The 18,684-nt window shown below is 35.6% G+C and overlaps 1 protein-coding gene across 1 annotated transcript in view; it reads left to right on the plus strand.

Moving 5' to 3' along the window:
- PKD1L1 (polycystin 1 like 1, transient receptor potential channel interacting) overlaps window positions 1-18,684 on the plus strand; it is a 172,095-nt gene that overhangs the window by 40,982 nt on the left and 112,429 nt on the right. The window contains exons 8-14 of the mRNA XM_027837267.1: window positions 679-1,025; window positions 2,947-3,168; window positions 4,817-4,936; window positions 6,045-6,213; window positions 7,119-7,358; window positions 9,427-9,559; window positions 16,809-17,015. Coding sequence (XP_027693068.1) covers window positions 679-1,025; window positions 2,947-3,168; window positions 4,817-4,936; window positions 6,045-6,213; window positions 7,119-7,358; window positions 9,427-9,559; window positions 16,809-17,015 — 1,438 coding nt within the window. The remainder of the gene's footprint in view (window positions 1-678; window positions 1,026-2,946; window positions 3,169-4,816; window positions 4,937-6,044; window positions 6,214-7,118; window positions 7,359-9,426; window positions 9,560-16,808; window positions 17,016-18,684) is intronic.

An 18,684-nucleotide genomic window follows, 5' to 3' on the forward strand; every position in this document is an offset into this window, starting at 1 on the left:
CCTTTATATCTCAATCATGAACCCCAAACATTTTTTAATGAAGGTAATGAGTCAATGGCTCTACGTAGACATAGCCCTTAATTTCCTATTATTCACATTGTAAGAATATAGTCAGCCCAGAATTATTCTCAAACAAAGTTGAATTTTCATTTTCAAATGTATATCTGACTCAGTAGCTCACTCATTATTGATCATTACTTCCAAATTTTTTCTGCAAGGTTCTTGGCTTGTGGAGAATTTTTCAATGCTTAAAATATCTCAGTAATTATATTTATATTTCAATATTTCAAGGAGCCATGATTTCATCAGCATGGAGACTCCCTCTGTTGGCATGGATCATAATCCTTCCATTCCTTAGGAGACGATGTTAGTGAACCGCTGGGGCTGAAAACCAGTACGTCATTTTGTGGCTAATGTTCTGGTAATGAGTCTCTGGAACTAGGTAGGCTGGTCTTTGGAAGCCAGATATTCAGCCTAGCACTGGAACTATCCTCACAGCCCTTCTTGCTTGGTAGGGTCTGCCAGAGACTGGCATAAACATCTCCAGATCAGAATCAAACTTTGGGTTGGAATTTATGAGAGGTAGGTAACTATTTAAGCTATTAATGATATATTTTATTTTACCTGGTCGTGAGAAATTTTATTCTTTCCTTTCGTTTTCGTTTTCTTTTTCCATAGGTCTATCAACATCACATTTAGTGTTCCTGGAATATGTGATCTCTCTGTGTCAGTATCCAATCCCCACAACCACATCCTCTTCATTCAATGTCTTCCTGGGCACATCAGAGTTGGAGGTTCAAATATTGATGGGAAACCTGCTTTTCCACTTAGGATGAACCACACTAGCCTTTGGTTGCCTGAGAACAACAGAAACTCAGCTCAGGAGCTTGGATTTGGAGTTCAGACTTCTTCAGACAATATCACTTCTCTAGTGTTTGATTTTGGGGATGGTGAGGTAGTTCAAGTCAGCATCAAAAAGGGGTCTGATGAAGTAGAAATCATTGCTTATCACCAGTATAGAAAAGGTATGCTGTAACTTTATAACTATCAGAAAATGGAAGCAGATTAAGTTTATCGCACATAGAATAACTGTTGCTTGAAGATGGAGGGTATAGCAGTGGAAGGAGAAAAGAAACCTTCATGTTTTTCACCCAACATTGATTTTATTTTCAGGCTTTACTTCCTTGTTAAAGAGTCCTCATTTCCAGATAGAATATGGGAGACTATCTTCGGCCCTCTTTTCTTTTCCCTATTGTCTCACTTGGTAATCTCATTAGCTTCCATGTGTTCCATATCTTGTCTATACAGATATTCCAATGACTGAATATCCAGCCCTCGTCTCTCTCTCTCTCTTGAGCTATAGTCACACACATCACCAACTATTTCTTGGACATCTAGAACTAGATTTCAAATTCAGCATGTTCAAGACAAAGCTCATTATCTTTTCTTCCAAACCCTCCTCTCTTCATAACTTCTTTATTATTCTTAAGGGCAACACCATCTTTTCAGTTACTTAATCTCATAATTTTGGCACCGTCCTAGACTCCTCACTCTCATTCATCTTATATATCCAATTTGTTGCCAAATCTTGGAGTTTTTACCTTCAAAACACTTCTAGTATATATTCCCTTCTCTCCACTTACCACCAGTCAGTCAATATATATTAAGTACCTACTATGTGCCAAGCACATAGTAGTGCCGGCACTTAGAATATGGGAGACTGTCTTAGACCCTGTAAGTGCCAGGGATACAAAAAGAGGCAAAATATGGTCCTTGCCCTTAACTCCACTGCTTGGTTTACCTCACTCCCTTCAAGACAGCTCTATTCATAACTTTTGCAGAATGCCTTTATGCCTTTACTTCTCTCCTTCCTCCTAAACCTTACAGATTATCTTCCCTCTACTCTATATAGCTTATATCTACCTAGTTGTTTACATATAGTCTCCCCCATTAGAGTATGAGCTCCTTGTGGTCAGGAACGGTATTTGTCTTTCTTTGTGTCCCCAAGGCTTAGCACACTGCCTGACATATATTTAATATTTGTTAAATGTTGTTGGCTGCCTGAATGACTAAATACTAATTCATGATTTGTTTCTGCATTCTGCAGTACGTTTAAAACAAGAATCACTTAAATATCTGTCTTGTTAAAATAAGTTGTCCTACAGTAATATCTAGTTGTTTTTCCCCCCTTGATATCTTATGAATTTAAGCTGTTTTGTAAAGTTCACTTTGAAGTTAGGATAAGAAATAACTTTAGGGAAAAGTTGGAATGATGATATTCACCATTTAAATGATATAGCAGTATTTACTCCTCCCATTCCAGTAACACTGCAGTTCTGGGGAAAACTATGTGTTGCTTGCATCATCATCTGCCCTGCCACCAGTATGTGAAATCATATATGCATCCCCATTGTTGGGACAAATTTTTTTTTCACTCTTTTGCTCACTATATGCTTCCCTAAATTCTCACGTAAAACATTCACATTCACTGCTTTCTCATATACACATGCATGCACAAACATTTTTGGTCCTTCAAAATATCTACTACTATTTTCTTCATTTTATTCCCTGACAACCTGCCCTGTGATCACCTGCCTTTTATCTCATCACGATAGGAAGTCAAAGACTGAGGGAAGAGAAATTTACTTCATACTAAAGAGATGGTTGATTTTAGTTTGGTGTCTTCACAAAGTCTTTCTGTGTACATATTGAATGTAAAATATTTTCTTTAGTTTCTCAAAAATATTTTATTATAAATGAAATTATCCTGTGGAAGGCATTTTATTATAGATCCTCATATTTAACCATAATCTAATAATGGTACTATAAAAGCTATTTCATCTTTAAGTATATATATATATCTTAAAGTTGTGCTTAAATTGTAATATGTTTAATTGATATTTAATCAGATATATATGTATATCTAATGTTATTCTTTTTCCTCAGAGGCCACATATATGATCAAAGTGATTATTTTCAATGAGTTTCATAGTAATGAAAAGGAGTTAGGACCATATTATGTAGAAATATCTCAAGATGATTTGGGAGTATTCATGAATTCTAGCAGTGTCCATAAGGATGAAGTACTACTTTTTGCCAGCTCCTTCCAAAGAACAACTGGAGTATATCCCAGAAGCATGAGCAATTATGCTGCCTCTGTGAATAAAGGCAAGTACCTCATTTAACTTTAATTTATATCATTCAAATTCCTGTTAACCATAGGTGGGATTTCTTTCCACAAATGTAGGTTATTATGTTTTGGGTATCTCCCTCCCTATGTGAAGTTCATCATAGCATTTATTCTTAGCCTACTCACATTATACTTTCAAAATTCACCAATTATAGATGCAATGATAGAAATGGAAGGAACTTAGAGATTCTTTAGCCCAAGACCATTTCACAGATGAAGAAACTGAAGCACAGAGAACTGAAGTGAGTTGCCCAGGGTCACATTTGAAGTAGCACAGCCAAGATGTGAACCATGCTTTTGACATCAAGTCAATGCCCTTCCCATTAAGTACTGCTTCCAGTTTATCTAGTCTGTCTGAAAATTACTGTTCGTGGCATTAAGAAACAAGTGGGATGTGTGTCTTTTAATGATCTTCATAACATGGTGGGAAAAAATGCTTTCAAGCTAATTGGTTTTACTATTATTTTACTGACTTCTTTAGCTTCTTAATAATAGAATTATCTTCAAATTATAACTATCATCCTCACTCCAACAATTTAAATCTTGTTCAAAATTAACGAGAGAAACCTGAATACTGTTTTGTTAATGAGTGACTACTTCATCATTAGGGCAGCTAGATGGCACAGTGGATAGAGTGCTGGCCTAGAGTCAGAAAAACTTGAGTTCAAATCTGGCCTCAGCCATTTAATTAGCTGCATGACCCTGGGCAAGTCACTTAACCCTGTTTGCCTCGGTTTCCTCATCTGTAAAATGAACCGGAGAAGGAAATGGCAAATCATTCCAGGATCCTTGTAAAGAAAATTTCAAATGGGGTCATGAAGAGTTGGACACAATTGAAAAATGACTTAGCCATAACACCTTATTCTTATTCATGAGATAATTCTTCTCTCTTATAAAGAAATTGATCAGTTTCACATTTATTCACATGAAGATAAATAAAAATCCTAATGTATCCGTGAGAGAAGAGACACAGTAGATGAAGTAGATGAAGTTTGAAGTCAGGGAGACCTGGGTTCAGTTCACCACCAATACTTAATAGCTACATGACAATGGGCAAGTCACAACATTTACAGGCCTCAGGCAAAGCTCTAAGACAAAATTATAGACAGTTGGTGAGTTCTCACACAGATGAAATCACAGATCCTACTATGTGCGTTGACATAATGTACCATGCTCAATTTTATGACCATTAAATTAATGAGTTTTTTTGAGAAAATGAAAAAATCAGAATTAAAGGTGACCCTTGATAATCAGTATAAAAAGAGAATGTGTGATATGGTACATAGAGTAGGAATTTTAAAACCAAAGTATTAGAACTGAATAGTGATACTATATTTTAAAATAATTTTCATCATTAACCAACATTAACCATGACTAAAATGAAAAATGTTTTCTCAAAGGACAAGAGGTTTAAAGAAAATTCGACTAAGAGAAAATCTGTGATGAAATTTAGGCTTCTGTTCCTGAGTTTCTGCACATTCCATCTTCCTTTTTGGATTTTTTCTAAGTGTTAGGGGAGCCAAGTGGATATAAGTTTTTGATAACGTGTTCCCTGAGACCAGAGAATTGAGGCTATAATTATGTTTTCTTTTACGTAATATATGACATTTTATTTTCCATATTTAGGACCCATTGTTATGCATAAATTTTCATCTACTTCTTCATACAACGTGTTTCTGATGGTCCCAGATAGAGCAAATGGTTGCCAAGATTGGGTCAGTGTGAATGTTCAGTATCAAATGCAAGGTGAGGGATGTCTGCAATCCTGCATTTCACAAAATCTGTTCTGCATATTTTACTCAGGCAGTGCAGGTCTTAGAAAAACATAGGTCTTCTCTCAGCATTTCTTCAAGTTTATTACCTGTTCATTGATTTCATTTATCTTTAGTTATCTCATGAAAAATGGGTTTACACTCTGCCTGTTTTTTAGACCATGTGCACACTGGTTCAGAATGCAAGCTAAGGTCTGAATAGACTTAATGAAGCAAATTGAAAAAAAAAAAAGTCAATCTGCCTAGGTAATGGGACTGCTCCATTCCTCCATCTTTCCCTTACTACTGCCATCATTCCTCGTAGCAAGCCACTACCCCATTGTCACTCTCTCTAAATCTTCCTGCTATGCTAATTGTTATAGGTTAAATGAATATTATCTCTAAACACTGCACAGTTTTTCTTCCATGTTTAGAATGCATTTCCTTCTCACTACCACCTCTTAGTATCATATGCCAACTCCTATAGAGACCTTTCCTGGAATCTCCAGTTGTTAGTGTTTTTTTACTCTTTAAATAATTTTGAATTTGTATATACTTTGTGTTTGCTTACCCTCTATTCATATTATAATTTTTACCCTCCCCACTCATTAGTATTTAGTCTTCTTGACTTTGCAGAGACTCTTTTTCTTTTATTATTATTTTTTTAATCCCAAGGGCCTAGCATAGTGCTTTGTATGTATTAGGTAGTTAATACATATTTGCTGGATTATCTGGAGAGAGCTGCTACAAGAATTTAACCATAGATTAACAAATCTTGGAGAATAATTCTTTAATGCGTCCCTTTAAGCCTTCTTCAGATGAAAGGCCCAAATAAAAAGGATTGGCTATGTCATTTGGCTGTTTATGATTGCGGTGTGTGTTTGATTCAATTAAGTGTCATATAATATTGTTGCCTATACATTATTGCCTATTTACATACATTGTTGCTTATTTTCTTACATTCCCATCTTCAGGTAAGAGTCATTCATTTTGGTGTGTGTATAAAAAAAAAAGATGGTAGTAACAACTCCTGAAGTAATTCGTTTATGTCCTTGTTCCTCTTTCCTCCCAAACGTTTGTAACCCTGATTCTTTTTCCTACAGCTGTTTCTATCTTTACAAATGGCACAGTGTTTGCCACTGATTCTGAGGTCACATTTTTTGTTCTTACAAATGAAACGAGTCCTCTTGAGTTTGTTTGGCATTTTGGAGATGGTTCATGGGAGAGAACAGCTTCAAAAAGTGTTAAAAAAAGATACAGTGTGCCCAAGTGGTATGTAAAATTGGTCATATGAGATTTCAGCATTGTAGCCATTTTTAGTTTATAGCATATCAAGGTAGCTTTTATTCAATATGGAGATCATTTGGATTGTTATGATGCTAACTATACTTGGGTTCCTCAGTGGCTGTGGCCTCAATGATGTGAGTGATCCCTCCAACAGTGTTAATCACAACACATCCATGCCTTCTCATCATGGGTAATTCTCGTTCATGTTCTTCAATAAATCTTCCATTAAGGATCTATTAGTACTCTTAAGGCTTTCCTCTGGGTCTTATAACATTTTCAGAGAACCAGTATAGTAATTGAGGCATTGATCTATTACCCTCTTTTTCTTACTACATGACTAGTCAACCTCCTTTTCCAGTTACATATTTTCTACTGAATATGTTTTATATCACTCCCTGTGAGTAATTCATCATTGGTAATATGCTATAGTCTACTTGCATGCAACATGCACTTCTCTGTTGCCCTTTAAATCATTCACTATAGTATCACCAGAAGAATATTGGTGATAAAAAAAGCAAAACAAAACAGTTTTTGTGTCAAGAAGCTTGTTTTTAGTACTGTATAATGGAGGAGGGAACTGGCCAATGGAACCCATCACAATTATAACCATTCACCAAACTAACATGGGGTGTTTTGGCTGTCTTAGTCACAAATATAGATTCAGGTTCTTTGGGATTCATTCCATCCCTCCAAAAGAACAAAAAATCTTCTTCCTTGCTGGAGCATTCTGTTAAAGAACACAAATTCAACTCCAAAATTGTCATTTATCTTTAAGTATGTCAAGATTGGAAATCCTCTGTAATTCAAACCTTGCAAGCTTATACTGAATTTCATGTATGTTTCTATTCTAGTCACTTGATTCTCCTCTCTGTGGCTTTTCCAACTTTCAGGTATCATGTAATAGTTAATGCTGCCAATGAGATCAACTCTGTTACCTCTGACATTCACACTATCAGTATAGAGAGGAAAATTGTTCCAAATCGTCTTGTGTCCAGCTCGTCAGCTCTGATAAATTCCAGTGTGAATTTTGAGTGCAGAATCAATTTTGGTACAAATGTTACTTACCTGTGGAACTTTGGGGATGATACTATCCATCCTGGGAAGTGGACTGAGAGCCATATATATAAGAGGTAGGTTGATGATAATTGCTCAGTTAGCAAAACTTTATACAAACAGAATCGACTCCCATGTTATTAGGCATCTGATGTTATTCAGTCACTCATGAAATATTTTCTGAGCACCTTCTAGGTGTCCAGTCTTATTCTGGGTGCCTCAAACTACAAAGAAGTAAATACTAGACATGGTTCCTGCCCATAATGAACTTACAGTTTGTTTGGAGAATCAAGAATGCATAAAACAATGAAAAAGTCAGTATTAACTGCATGTGAGCATTATATATAATTTAGTACTGACAAATTACTGAACTGTATGTCACATGCAATTATGACCAATAAAAAGTAATAATTAATATTAGCATACAGCTTTGGTGTTACAAAGTATGTATATATATATGTGTATATATATATATGCACACACACATATATAATCTTATTTGCTATAACAATTCTGTGGCATAGGCAAGAATAAATATTAATTTCATTTTAATAAATGTTTATTAAGTACCTATTATTTATAAGGAATTGTGCTAGGCTATTAGGATACCAAGATGAAAAATGACACACTTCCTTCTATGAAAAAGTTTATAGTATAAAAGGTGGGATGGAACACAAAAGATATATGGATACAAGAGATAAGGATAGGTGAAATGTGATAAAAGTCAAGGAAAGCTTCAGACAAAGAATATTAGAAAAATGTTGATGAAAAAAATTGCTTTTGGGAAAGGAGAGAGTTGTGGTATAGTAGGGAAGCCAGAGAAGGTTTCCTAGAAGAGATGTCATCTGAGCTTGGTCTATGTATATGTGTGTTGGAAGTGAAGCAATCATGAGAGAAGGAGCAACCTGTATGGGAGAGGATGGTCAAGGCTGTGTTGGCTTCTTGAAGAAGCCAGGTTTCAATTGAGCACCAGAGTAAGAAAAGGACATGACATAAAGGGGAGTCTATTAATGATAAAGTTGAGATTACAGAGGGCACAATTGGAGAGGGAGGGGGCAGAAGACAGTGTAACATCTTAGTTTTTCTAGTTGTGTGGCTATGCTGTACTAAGCATCCCTTCTTTTTAGCTCAGCTCCAACCTACCTTGAGGCCAGAGTAATAAATTTGGAAGACAATTAGCCAGTGTTAGAGAGAAGTCTATGACCATGAAACCAAAATTTAAATTGTATTTCAGACCTCCGAGTTCATTGAAATAGTGAATTTCTCAAAACTTCCTTTACTGATGTAGGTCAAAAGTAGTTTGTGACTTACAGTCTTGAGGAATCAAGAGGTTAAGTGACTTGACCAAGAAGACACAACTAATATGTGTTAGAGGCAGGGCATGAATTCATGTATTCCTAAGGCTGTCATTCTATTTGCACTACACCAGAATGCCTCTCTGACATGCTTTAGTGACCTGAGATAACTGGTCGTATATTACTATTACTAATAAATAATAAGAAAAATATGGATACAGTGTTTTAATGTTAACTAATTACTTTGCCCCCAACAACATTGTTAGGTACAATTATGTATCATTGTTGTTCAGTGGTTTTCCAATCAAATTAGACTCTTTGTGAGCCTATTTGGGGTTTTCTTGGCAAAGATACTAGAGTGGTTTGCCATTTCCATCTCCACCTCATTTTACAGATAAGGCAACTGAGGCAAACAGGGTGAAGCGACTTGCCCAGGTCACATAGCTAGCAAGTGTCTGAGGCCAACCTTGAACTCAGGAAGATATCTTCCTGACTCTAGGTCCAAGACTCTATCCACTGTATCACCTAACTGACCAGATACAGGTATTGTCAAGGATTATTATTGCCAAATTACAGATGAAGAAACTAAGGCAAAGAGAGTTTTAAGTAACTTATGCAGGGTCACAGAACTAGTAATTTTCTGAGCTAAAACAGGAACACATGTCTTCTGACTCTCAAACCAGTGTTTTTTTCATGTTATCTCTCATATATAATAATAACTCTAATCCTAAAGATGACAATAATAATAACAACTATATTTTAAATATTCCACAGTAATTGTGAAGAATTAATATGGTTGCTATTTTACTAACCAATGTCTTCATTTCTATGTATTTAATTTTTTTTTTAGGGAAGGAGAATTTACAGTGGAGGTTCTTATCTTTAATAGTGTCAGTGTTGCAGCTCTAAAAAAGCAAGTTTTCATCGTGCCCCAACCCTGCCAGCCACCTTTGGTGAAAAACATGGGGCCTGGGAGAGTACAGGTACAGTCAAAGCTTTGTAAAATATTTTGGAAATCTTCAGCATAGCTCCTAAATTTGAATCGGCATTAAACATAGGGAAAGCTTTGACTTATGAAATGATGCTTTGTATTTTTATCCTGCTTCAGCTTATACAATAAGAGGGTTTGTGAATGGGGCTGGTCTGTAGGTCAACAGTGTCATGTGAGCTGGGAGAAATTTCTATCAGCCTCAGATATAAATGGAAAAGTATTATTTTTCTGACAAATGAATAGATCCTTTCTTTGTGTATATTATACCTCATCTTATGCAGAGCTTGATTTGGGGAGAGAAAGATTTTTTTTCAATTGTAGTACAGGGAAAATCATAGAACTTTTGGGCAAGGAAAGGATTTTGTGAGCTCAGGATGAAAAAATAAATCTAATAAATCCAATAAGCATTTAATGGACCCCTATTACGTTCAAAATGATACCCTAGAAAAGGAAAGGATCATATTGTTTTGTCAATATTCTGTTAATTTAGTTCTCTGATTTAGGGCAATTACTTTGAGTTTGTAAAGTTGATCAAATGAAAAGTCAGATCCCCAGAGAAAATTCAGCCCCACATTTGTGTAGATTTTCTGCATTAGTTTTGCCATTACTATAAAATTTGTTATCAATAATACTTTTTCAGTGCATCACAGGTCCATGATTTCTTCATTGTGGAGACACTTTCAACTAATGCAGATCACAGCCATTTTTTCCCTTAGGAATCATTCTTCTTAAGTTGCTATGGCTAGAAATTTCTTTGCCTCATGGTCTACCTTCTGGTGACAAACCTTTCCCAAATTATGTAGGCTGCTGGCCAGACAAGAGACCATTAACCTTTGAAATATAGAATAGATGGGTAGAATGTTTTTTCCCCTGTTCTGAGAGTGAGGGCTGAGCTAGATTATTATTGGATAAATACATAAATCCCTAATCCCTAGACTAATAATACCAATGTTGCCATCCATAAGTGGGGCAAAGTAAGAGGCAAGAGGTAGATAGCTTTCTGAGAGTCACAGAGAATTTGATATTGCTCTCAAGAGTACTCTCTGGTGTTGGGTGGAGTGCATAAGTACTTTTGTGATCAATAGCCTTTGGCTGCTTTATTGACTAGGTCAGGGTGTTTGATCAATAGCCACCATGGGGGTCAGATTTGGCAATGTCTGCTTCACCAGGCCTGAACTCAAATTTTGGTATGATCGTCCTCTCAGAGCATAGATAAGACATGGAAGGGATGTTGTTTTTGTAAGTGCAAATAGGACGTACCACCTATTTTGCTATTGTCTTTAATTATTTCTTATATAAGACAGAATAAAATAAGACAGAATAAAACTGGAATTTTGTGCTTTAATTAGAAGATGAATGAACACACACATACACATACACATACACACACACATATATCTGGACTTCTGATTTCATTGTTGTAGGGCAGTGGTATCAAACTCAAATTAAAATAGCCACTAAACTACATGTGAGGATTCCTAGAGGTTGCATATTGACTAAGAAAATCACATAGTAACAGTCTCTACATTCTATTGTATTTTATTTATTTTTAATATATATATTATTTATTTTATTAAATATTTTCCAATTACACGTAAAACAAATTAACAATCATTTGAGAAATTGAGTTCTAATTTCTATTTCTCCCTTCTACCCCTCCCCCCTCCTTGAGAAGGCAAGCAATTTGATATTAATTATACATGTGAAGTCATATAAAACTTAGCCATGTTGCAGAAGAAAACATAAACAAAAAATAAACAAAAATTAGAATTTTTTTTAAAACACATGCTTCAATCTGCATTCAGAGTCTACCAGTTCTTTCTCAGAGATGGATAGCATTTTTCTTCATGAGTCCTTTGGAATTATCTTGGATCCTTGTCTTGATCAGAGTAGTTAAGCCTTTAATAGTTGATCATCCTGTCAGTATTGTTGTTACTGTGTACAATATTCTCCTGGTTCTTCTCACTTCACTTTTCATCAGTTCCTATAAATCTTTCCAGGTTTTTCTGAAATCACCCTGCTTGTCATTTCTTATAGCACAATAATATTCCAACACAATCATATACCACCATTTGTTCATTCATTCCCCAATTGATGGACGTTCTCTTAATTTCTAATTCTTTGTCACCACAAAAAGAGCTGCTATAAATCTTTTTGTACAAATGGGTTCTTTCCTCTTTTCTTTGCTCTCTTTGGAATATAAATCTAGTAGTGGTTTGGCTGGGTCAGGGGTATGCACAGTTTTATAGCTCTTTGGGCATAGTTTCAAACTGTTCTCAAGATTGTTTGGCCTAGTTTACAACTCCATCAATAGTGCATTAGTGTCTCATTTTTCACACATTCCTTCCAGCAATTGTCATTTTTCTTTTTTGTCATGTTAGCCAATCTGATAGATGTGAGGTGGTACCTCAGAATTATTTTAATTTGCATTTCTCTAAGCAGTAGTGATTTAGAGCTTTTTTTTTCACATGACCATTGATAGCTTTGATTTCTTCTTCTGAAAATTATCTGTTCATATCATTTGACTGTTATCAACTGGGAAATGGCACTTATTTTTATAAATTTGACTCAGTTCCCTTAATATTTGGCAAATGAGACCTGTATCAGAGAAATTTGCTATAAAATTTTTTACCAATGAGGTTTAAGCATTGCCTGCCCCCACCTCTTCCCTGCCACCATTTCCCCCTTCACTATTATGATTGAAATTAAAGTTAAACTGAGGCACAAAACTCCAAGCATGATAATTTGTCTGCAAAGCTCTAATTTGCTAGTAAGTAGGGTGCCAGCCTCCACAGCAAGCTAAGATTCTGAAAGAGGGATGACAGAATATTTTTAATAGAAAAAATGAGAAACATCCAAAAATAGAAGGAAGCATCATGTATGGAGAAAACAATATGGTTACAAAGTCTGAAGAATCATAGGCTTGGGAGACAATACGATTAGCTAGAAATGGAAAATGTGGGGTTAGTAACAACCTCTCACTAGCAAATTCGGATTGATTCAGTATACCTGTAAGTCTTATTAGTGGTATAGAGATAATTAACCAGATTTCCTTGAATCAAAGAGATTAACAGAAAAACTGAACTTCTAAACTTATCCCAGAGATGATAAAATGTGATCTAAGCAGTTATACAAGATGTAAGTGGTTGGTGCAGAATAGAATAAATTACACAACAGAATCAATTTGATTTTCTCAATTCCTCCCTTTGATCAATAGGAGACATGTCTTCCATGGATCACTTATCTATATGCTAATTCTATAAAATTTTTAGTATGGTCATTATTAGCAGTGTGCACTAACATAAGCTTTTCTGATACAAGTTTGGAACAGGCTTTAACATAGCAACTAACACAAAGTCTAAAAATAGTAATAAGATGGGACAATAAGAGCCCATTTACTGAGGGTGGCTAGGAGGCAATTTCCTTGCATCCAAGTGAACCGAGAAGAAGGATTTCACCAGGGTTCACCTGGAGGAGGTTTTTCTGTTTCTGTTATAACTCACTGGACCTTGTGTAGTCTTGTCACAATTTTCCCCAACTGGTTAATATAAGAACAACAAGTTTGATTAATTATACAGAGCACAAGCCGTGCCCTGAGTTGTAGTAAGAATATCTAAAACATATGATTTTGCAAAGCCTTTTGAGCTACAGAACCTGCCTCAATCTAGAGCAGGCCTGCACAACTTGTGTCCTGGCAATGGATTTTGGGGGGCCCACAAAAAATGTAGAGGGTGTTTTCCATAAGCGACCTGTGGAATGGAGATTGTGCAGGTCTGATCTAGAGGGAGGAAATGGACTCACTTTTGGCCCGAGTCAACTTCTCAGTTTCAAGTGAGAGACTCAAATTAATTGGAGGACTCAACAAGGACTAATGTAAGAGGGGAGCTTTGCATGTTATCAGTATGACTAAGAAAACTAAGCAAACATAAACACCATGAAACAAAAAGGCAAATTAATACAATAATCATCATCAATATTAACTAATATCAAGTATCCTTGTGTCCTAGTAGCCCACTCCCAATCTCTTTTTAATCAATACATTTCATCTTGGATCCCAGATGTCCCATGTAGTCATCTAGTCCCTGAAAACATCTTCCCTTGTACATTCTGGAATGAGCCTTGTTCTAAGGGCAGCTCTGATGGGTGCTCCTCCTGAATAGATTTACTTCTCTGATTCTAAGTCACTTGCAGAGAACCTTTGGTAATTTTGCTAAAATCTGCTAAAATTGAACAGGATTCAGTACAATTCAGTACGACCTCTTAAATTTACTTTTCCAATAGGTAGCTCATGTGGCGAAAGCCAACTCAAGTCTTAGAGTTCTGATCTTATTAACAATAGAGTTATAAGTTGAACATTAAATTAAGAACCCATAACTCACCTGAAACCTCAGAAAATTTTGGTTTTTGTATACTGCTTACTGTTTCTATATTTATCTAAACTTTATAACTGATATGGCAACTGATATCAACAGGCTGAAGGAAGAATTTTAACAGGAATTTATGGGGGCTTGACTTATTAAATGGGTCCTTCTGTCTCTTAAAATGATCAAACAAATACTTCAAATAGCAAAATAATTTTGTCTTCTTCACAATTATCAATGCAATTTTACATGTAAAATCCTTAATCTAATTTTTAAAGCTTATTATCTCAGAAACATTTGGAAGCCAATTTATATATTCATCTATATAACATATACATTTATATATGTAATACATAAATATACATAATTCTAGTTCTTAGAGAAAAGTCTGATCCTGTTGTTTTCTCAAAGTTTGCTACTTTATTTAAATATTAAAAAAACCTTTTTACATTACATCTTTGTCTGCAAATGCTTTGCCCAATCCTCCCCCCCACCAGGGGATGGGATGGGAATGATATTATTCTTATATCATAACTATTATCTAGGGTATTGGCATATTTCATATTTGCATTCTATTATAGTAGAACAGAGGTGTTAGAGTATTGCACCAGCAAGATTTGTTATATTAAAAAAATACAGCTTTACCTACTGTGGTTAGAGAGATTTGCCATGAAAGGAAGAAGCAGAGGCATGGTTGTAACAGCATCAAGGCTACAGAATTACTCAATATAAGTATAATAAGATAAAGCATCCCTGTTTGATTTCAGGCAAGAGTCATAGTAACTATTTGGAACAGCCACTCATGCAGGAAGATTCCACTTTATTCACAGGGTATCATAGTCAGGCTCAAGATTAACCAAGTGGGAAACAGTCCTGTTTGAAATGAAATAAAACAAGAGGATCCTACCCTTAGCTATGCCAAGATTGTCCCCTCAACTTTTCCCAGGTACACATAGCCCCCAGTAGCAGTTCTCAGATCACACTCCCTTTGAGCAGCTCATGATGTTTCCTTTGAATAGTGGCTTACTGACTTAATGATCTTTCAGACAATTATACCTAAATTCAAAACTCATAATGCTATCAAATTACAGTCCCAAAAGATTTTACTTCTAATAGGAAGCTTAACTAATTACAGCTTAGGGCTGGATGTACTTATTATTTCTCTCATGTTGTATTAATAGTTAACAATAAAAAGTTTAACAAGCCTTTCAAAAAAGAAATCATTTTTCTCCTCTTTTTCTTCCTTCTTCTCCTCCTTCTTCATTTTTTCTTCTTCCTTCTGTTTTCTCCCTTCTTCCTTCCTCTTCCTTCTCCTCTCCCTTTTCCTCTTCATCTGAAATCAAGAAAATAATTACATTCTAGAATTCCACATAGTTAGTAAATATATGGTAGTTCACTCAAAAAAACTCCTAGAAAATACTGGTTAGTTATTGTAAATTTTCAGACTAACAAATATCTACATCTTAAGGCATTGTACAGAAATCCCTTAAGGCAAAAATAAATCTTTAAGACTGGAGTCTGTTAAGACTAAGTTGGTTTAAGATGTAACTTCAATATATATTATTCCAGGTATAATTTCATAATTTTCATAATCACAAATCATCCCATAAATCACTTTGATACTATAAACAAACTTGTACTTCTCCTTCCTCTTCTTCCCCCCCCCCCTTTGGCAAGGAGTTGTGGTGGGTGAAAGATGAAATGACTGAGGAAACAAAGGTTCAAGCTTCCAAGTATAATGCTTTATTAAGCAATACATGCCAATTGCCTTACAAATTGAGACCAGGCCCCTTCCTCAACTTAGGGTTGTACCCCAAATACAGGAGGAGATGACTTTTACATATTAAAAACAGTTAATCAAATAAGACCAATTAATTAAAAGGAAAAAATACAACATTAGGTAATCTGGTTTTTAGTTGGATGAAAGATTAAGGACTTTCTAAGTTGGAAGCAGGAGTCTGAACAGGTGCCCAGGGTTGCATAGCTAGTTATATGTCAGAAGATAGATTTGAGTCAGGTCTTCCTAATTCTGAGGTAAACTCTTTATCCCCTATGGTACACTGCCTCATATTTTTATTTGCCTATTTCTAAAGAAAAGTTAATGTAGAAAATCAGTTTTATTGAATGAATAAAAAATTTCTTAAGCACTTGCAATGTGTCAGGCACTGTACTAAGCTCTAGGGATAAAATGCAAAAAGCAAGAGTTCAAGGAGCTGATATACTAGTAAGGGGAGACAACTCACAAATCAGAGTTGTGGAGCCAGAGAGTGTATTTGTTCAACGAAGTCACAGGGATGGTGAGTAGGGTCATATGGCTCCATGATTGATGTGTCTTTCCAGGAAGGATAGTGGTGATTTGATTAATGTTCCCAGAGCAAAAATGGGATCGTTGGGTCGAAGGGCAGCTATGCATACAGCAGTACTGTAGAAAGATGGCTAAAGTACAGTGTGGTGAGTCTGGGATCTCCTATATATGGTGAACTTACCAATTGGATTGGATGGAGAAAGGGATGGCTGGAGTACTAGGTTGGAGGCTAAGGCTGGAGTGCAGCAGCATGGCAGGAAGACCTTTAGTGTCATTGTGATTTATGATTTCAGATACAGCGGTGCATTAGAGGAGTAGCCTCAGAGCCAGGAGGAACCATGGTTCAGTTACTTACCAGCTATATTAGCCTGAGGAAGTCCTGTAGCCTCTTTATTACTCATGCAACTCTCTAGGACTTATCTACTAAGTCATAGAGGGGTTGCTAAATGCATGAGTGGAGAGAGGTTCCACAGTGGGAGTTCCCTGCACCATCTAAATCACAAGTCCTTTATGTATTTGTGTAATTTCAGAGTCCGTGGAAATTTTAATGAGACATCTTTTCTTTTGACGTTTAGATTTGGCGACATCAACCTCTTAAGCTTGGAGTTACCTTTGAAGCTCCCATTCAGTGTGACATTTCCCGAGGCCTTAACTATAGTTGGTCCTTAATAAAGTCTGATGGCTCACGAGTATTGTTTCCAACTGCTCTCAACAAGCACAGACAAACCATTCTTCTTCCCAGCTACTTTCTGGAATATGGAAACTATACTGCCCTTGCAAAGGTTTGCTTGCTAACTAAGAATGATGGTATTTTTAAAAGCCTGATCTTTTGAGGAGAAATAAATTAACTTTACATTCAAACTTGCATAATGAGATTGCTATTTACCAGTGTTTCATGGATGACTGGCTATACAATAAAAGCTCATTATTTCTTACTCCATTAATTTGTGCCACCTAGGGGGAAAAAAGGTTTGCTAAGAAAATTAATAGTGTAAGCAACACTTCAAGGAAAGTGCTTAATCTCCTTAAGAGAAGAAATTATTTTCAAGCACTTCATTTACATAAAACAATTGCTATGCTAATTACAAATTCTTTTCATTTAATAATTATGACAGATACTCACAGGATTTCTATTTGGTAATATTTTATTTTTTTGTATATGTGTTTTGTATAAATAAAAAGCATTGTTTAGGAATATTCTAAAACTCATATTTTCACTTCTTCAGTCTTGACTTTATCTAAATAGCTGTAATTTGTGATATTTTAGTAAACATGACATAGCTTTGATAAGGACATCCTAACCTTTTTTGCCAGTTCAACTTAGGAGGTGGTTTTCAATTTTCCGAAAGTACATATCTGATCTGGCTAGGCTACAAAAATACTCCTTTTTTAAAAGGCTCTTTGAGCAAGTTCTGTAGTTCTGCAGTGAAAATCAAGCCAATAGGATTGTGAATTAGAGGCATTAACAGGATATTGAAAGAGTTTTATGTGCTGAGACTTGAACTCCCATAGCATTCATTTATTTATCCAACATTTATTAAATCCTTGCTATGTGTTATGCATTGTGGGGACTAGGGTATGAGGGAGATATAAAGGTAAACAACTGATTTTATTTCAACAAGCATTCAAGTGCTTACTCTGTGGAAGGTATTGTACTATATCCTGAAGAACTGAAGACAATGAAACAATGTTTGATTACTTTCTGCCTTCAAGGAACTGATAATTTAACAGGAGAGGAAAATATATACACATACACACACACACACACAAATGTATGTGTGTGAAAAACTTGCTATAACACAAATTAGAATATGCAAAGTTAATGAAAATACTATGATATCAGATGAAGGAAAGTTTACTTCTTGGAATCAGGGAAGGTTTATTGGAGGAGGTAGAATTTAGAGTAGAAATTGAAGGGACCATGGAGGGTTGTAAACTTTTTTTTCAGTAGGCAACGGTAAGTCATTGAGATTTTTGACAGCAGGGTAACATATTCATTAAAAGGATTAATCTGACAAATTGATGTGTAGGATGGATTGAAGTGGGGGAGATACTGGGGTTAAGGAGACTTGCTAGGAGGATACTGCAGTATTCTAGTAGAGAAATAATGAGGTCCTGAATATAGGTTGTGGCAATGCTGACTTTTAGAAATGTAAGGAAAGGAAGTGTGATAGATTCATATGGAACTAAAATCCATAGAAATTGGCAACCAATTAGATGTTTGAAGCAAAAGAGAGGGAGGAACCAAAGGTGGCTGAATTTAAGAGCATGAATGATTAGAAGAATAGATTGCCAGAAATAGGGAATTCAAGGACAATAACAGACAGAGGAAAGATGCTTAGTGTTAAAGACGACATTCCTCAGAATAATTTTCATGGGGACATAAAATGCATCATGTAGCTGAAACTATAGATAAGCTTGGTTCCCAAACTGTCCTTGTATACTTGCAGG

Source organism: Vombatus ursinus, unplaced genomic scaffold (genome assembly GCF_900497805.2).
Source record: "Vombatus ursinus unplaced genomic scaffold, bare-nosed wombat genome assembly UNPS02014820.1, whole genome shotgun sequence".
Taxonomy (NCBI): domain Eukaryota; kingdom Metazoa; phylum Chordata; class Mammalia; order Diprotodontia; family Vombatidae; genus Vombatus; species Vombatus ursinus.